The sequence below is a fragment of the Silene latifolia genome, chromosome 9 (assembly GCF_048544455.1).
Source record: "Silene latifolia isolate original U9 population chromosome 9, ASM4854445v1, whole genome shotgun sequence".
Classification (NCBI taxonomy): Eukaryota; Viridiplantae; Streptophyta; class Magnoliopsida; order Caryophyllales; family Caryophyllaceae; genus Silene; species Silene latifolia.
In genome coordinates, this window is record NC_133534.1 from 91108046 (window position 1) to 91111750 (window position 3705).

A 3705-nucleotide genomic window follows, 5' to 3' on the forward strand; every position below is an offset into this window, starting at 1 on the left:
AACACAACTACAAACCCATACAAATTGTGACACTAGCATAAATTGAGATAGATAGACTTAGAACCCAAAGCACACCGTCCCATGGATCGACCTCGACTTACCGCTAACTAGTTGTTTGTTGAGTATTATAAATGTGTTTGATTGGATGAGTGACGACATCAACCGGATCAAAAACCTACATTGGTAATTTTGATGTGCAAATGTTTGTTGAAAATCTTATTGGGAGGAAAGACACATGCATTTCATTTTACATTTATTTTATAGTAGATGAAAACAAGTGTCTGGCAGGAGTGTTTTGGTCAGATCTAATCTGCATAAAGAACTACATACTGTGCGGTGAGGTGTTATCAGCAGATGCTACATATGGAACAAACAAGTACGATATGGTGTTTGTGCCTTTCACAGGAGTTGATCACCACAAAAGGTGCATAATCTTTGGAGCTGGGTTGATAGGTGATAAAAGTATTGAGTGTTATACATGGATGTTCAAGACATTTTTGGAAGCAATGGGCGGGCGCCAGCCGAGAATTATAATTACTGATCAGGACAAATCAATGAAGTCGGTAGTCCCGGAAGTGTTTAAGGAGTCAACACATAGACTGTGCATGTGGCACATAATGAAGAAACTAAGAGAAAAAGTCAGTTATCAACTATTTCAAGATGAGGATTTTAAGACCAGGCTGAATAGGTGTGTTTGCAACAACCAACTTGAGCCTGATGAATTCGAAGAACAATGGGGGAAGATAATGACTGATTATCAACTTGTAGAGCACAAGTGGTTTTCAGATTTGTACGTTCTCAGGGAACAGTGGATCCCTGCCTATTTTAAAGATGTTTCCATGTCTGGCTTGATGAGGGTTACTTCTAGGTCCGAGAGTGAAAACAGTTTCTTTGACAGGTTCCTCACACCTCATTTGACCCTTGTTGAGTTTTGGGTGTGCTATGAGAGTGCCTTGGAAGCACAAAGACTCAAGCAGTCCAAGTTGAACAGTGAGAACAAACACTCTGAAATCCCACGGAAAACAAAGTCAAACCTTGAAGTCCATGCTTCTGAAATGTACTCGCACAACATTTTCAAAGACTTCCAAACAGAATTGGTTGCAGCTTTGTCTGATTGCCGTTTTAAAGATGTGGAGAAGATTGACGAGACAAAAATATATATTCTAACAGACTTGCAGATGCCAAATAAGACATGGAACGTAGCATATTCACCAGATAACATGGAGATTACTTGTTACTGTTTTATGTTTCAGAGAATGGGCTTGTTGTGCAGGCACTGCCTTTGGATTCTATAAAACCAAGATTTTCATAAAATACCAGAACAGTACATAATGCAAAGATGGACAAAAGCTGCAATGAGTAAGCCTGTCTTTGATAAAGATGGCAAACTGATAGATGTCTCTCAAAAGTTTTCTGACCGGAAAAGTTTGAATACTGAGCTGTGGCAATAGGTTTATTCTTGTGTCAGCGTAGCTGAGTGTGATGATAACGACGTGAAGCTTTTGATTGAAAAAATGAGAGATATTAGATTGGATATCATTAGTAACAGAAGTGTTCTAGCAAATAAGAAAGACAAGATGAAAGAAATAGAAAATTACGTTGGATGCAAAATACCAGAGAAGTTGGTGATTCATGTTCCTAAAAATCCTAAAAACAAGGGTAGGACCAAGGGCAAGAGAATTGAATCACAAATGTTAAAAGCCCTAAAGAAGAGAGCAAAAGAGAAGAGGTACTGCAAAACATGTGGCCGCCAAGGACACAACTCTAGGACTTGGAAAGAAACAAACCATCTGACAGGTATGTATATATTGGTTTCATGTTAAAGCATATTACATTAATGTTAAATAATTATTAAATTATACAAGTATAGCGTATAGTGTTTACCTTCCAAAATCATCACTCTTATATGGAGGCACATAAGCTCTTTGTGCAATGAACATTATGGTTGTTCTAAAGACACAGATGAGAATTTCAGCAATGTATATTTGGTTAACATTAAATCTATATCAATTTAGTTGTTCATTTTGGTCATTTTCTCCTTATAAAATTTGATATTTAATTTACATTTTGTTGCATATTCACCAAATACTACCATGAAGATGACGACGATGAAGTAGATGACTCTGATGATGTGGAGGACGACGATGAAGAAGATGAATCTGATAACGAAGTGGAAGGTGAAAATTTTTGATTCAAGGATAGACATCCATAATATACACTACGAGAACATTCTTAAAGGCTTGTATGTACAATTCGATTTTACTGCCAAATTACATTACTCTTATAGGAAAAGTATATTACATTTGTATTAAAGGATCATTATTGTTGTTCTGCAATGAACATTCTTAAAGGCTTGTATGTACAATTCGATTTCACTGCCAAAGTACATTACGCTTATAGCCAAAGTATATTATATTTGTATTAAAGGATCATTATTGTTGTTCTGCAAGGAACATTCTTAAAGGCTTGTATGTACAATTCGATTTCACTGCCAAAATACATTACTCTTATAGCCAAAGTATATTACATTTGTATTAAAGGATCATTATTGTTGTCCTACAGGGACATCATCAACTTGATTGGAATTGTTTTCCCAGAGTACAATAATTTTAAGGCGTTTTGCACAATAAACAATATTGTTGTTCTGCAAGAACATAATAAACTTTATTGAAATTTGTTTCCGGAATATAACACTCTTTTGAATTAAAGTTTTTTAAAACTTCAGGTTGTTCGACTTGCAGCTTCCTCAATATATGTTACATTACTCACACACATGTCACAAATGAAACTAAAAAAGTTTTTACGGCTTCAATTCAGCATCTTCCTCATCTTCATCGTCGTATTCTTCCCATGGCAGTGGGTTTGAACGGACATCCATTGCCATCTTTAGTACAGCATCAAAACATACATTGTCTTCTGTTCAAAATCATATACGAAATGTATTTCTTCCGCAGAATCGGTAGGGGAGCATCCTAGGAAAGTAAAGAAAACAAGGGGTTAGAACATGTACAAATGTGCACTGAATTATGTATTAAAAATAATTGTATTACTTCTGAAACTCACATCGCCTTTTTTAAGCCCACATGTCCAATTTAGATTACCCTTAAATGTCTCCATATGTCTCATAACGTAAACACCACAATCAGTCTTGTTAGTGTTGTTTCTCCACTTCATCTTTGCAAGAATACGCTGCAGTTTTTTGATGCGATCAACTTTTACCTTTGAAACACCGATGTCTTTCAAGTATTCTGCTAGAACATTACGCTGATGGAGAAGGGGGGGAAGAAAACATTAGGACACTAATAATTATGAGCTACAATATCACAAAAATAAGAAAATTAAGACAGACACAAAATTTTTGGGGAAGGTACACTCTATGTAAAGTCATTGTACATTCACAATAATGAATAGGAACAGCATGTAGTGCTGTTAAGCAAAAGAGAGCATATAATCATATAAAACACAATGGTCTATCATGGAAAACTTCTTCTGGTTTTCCGTCACGATGCACATTATCAATGATGATGAACTTATACTTGTTGCTGTCAATGACTAGTAAATGGTAATGCCTTTTATATATAACTGGGAAGAAGAACTGTATATTTTAAAAGATTTAATTAGGCAACAAGCAAATTAAATATAACATGCAGAAAGAGTGTAAATTGTCGATGCTAACCAAATCAATTCTATCTGGGTTAACCGAGA

General features: G+C 35.5%; 1 protein-coding gene across 1 annotated transcript; it reads left to right on the top strand.

Annotated features, from left to right (window-relative positions):
• The first annotated feature begins 200 nt into the window (after positions 1–200).
• On the top strand, positions 201–2671 carry LOC141601334 (protein FAR1-RELATED SEQUENCE 5-like). Its single transcript, XM_074421607.1, has 3 exons — positions 201–1057; positions 1469–1729; positions 2563–2671. The coding sequence occupies exons 1-3, from the start codon at positions 201–203 to the stop codon at positions 2669–2671; spliced, it is 1227 nt and encodes a 408-aa protein (XP_074277708.1).
• The last annotated feature ends 1034 nt before the right edge of the window (positions 2672–3705 follow it).

What these genes read in the sequence shown, in the direction of transcription:
- LOC141601334 (XM_074421607.1), top strand. Translation starts at nt 201, where the DNA reads ATGTTTGTTGAAAATCTTATTGGGAGGAAAGACACATGCATTTCATTT. An exon ending in GAAGTCCATGCTTCTGAAAT is followed by an intron (nt 1,058 to 1,468) that starts GTACTCGCACAA and finishes TTCTTGTGTCAG; the next exon opens with CGTAGCTGAGTGTGATGATA. An exon ending in AAGAGAGCAAAAGAGAAGAG is followed by an intron (nt 1,730 to 2,562) that starts GTACTGCAAAAC and finishes GTTGTCCTACAG; the next exon opens with GGACATCATCAACTTGATTG.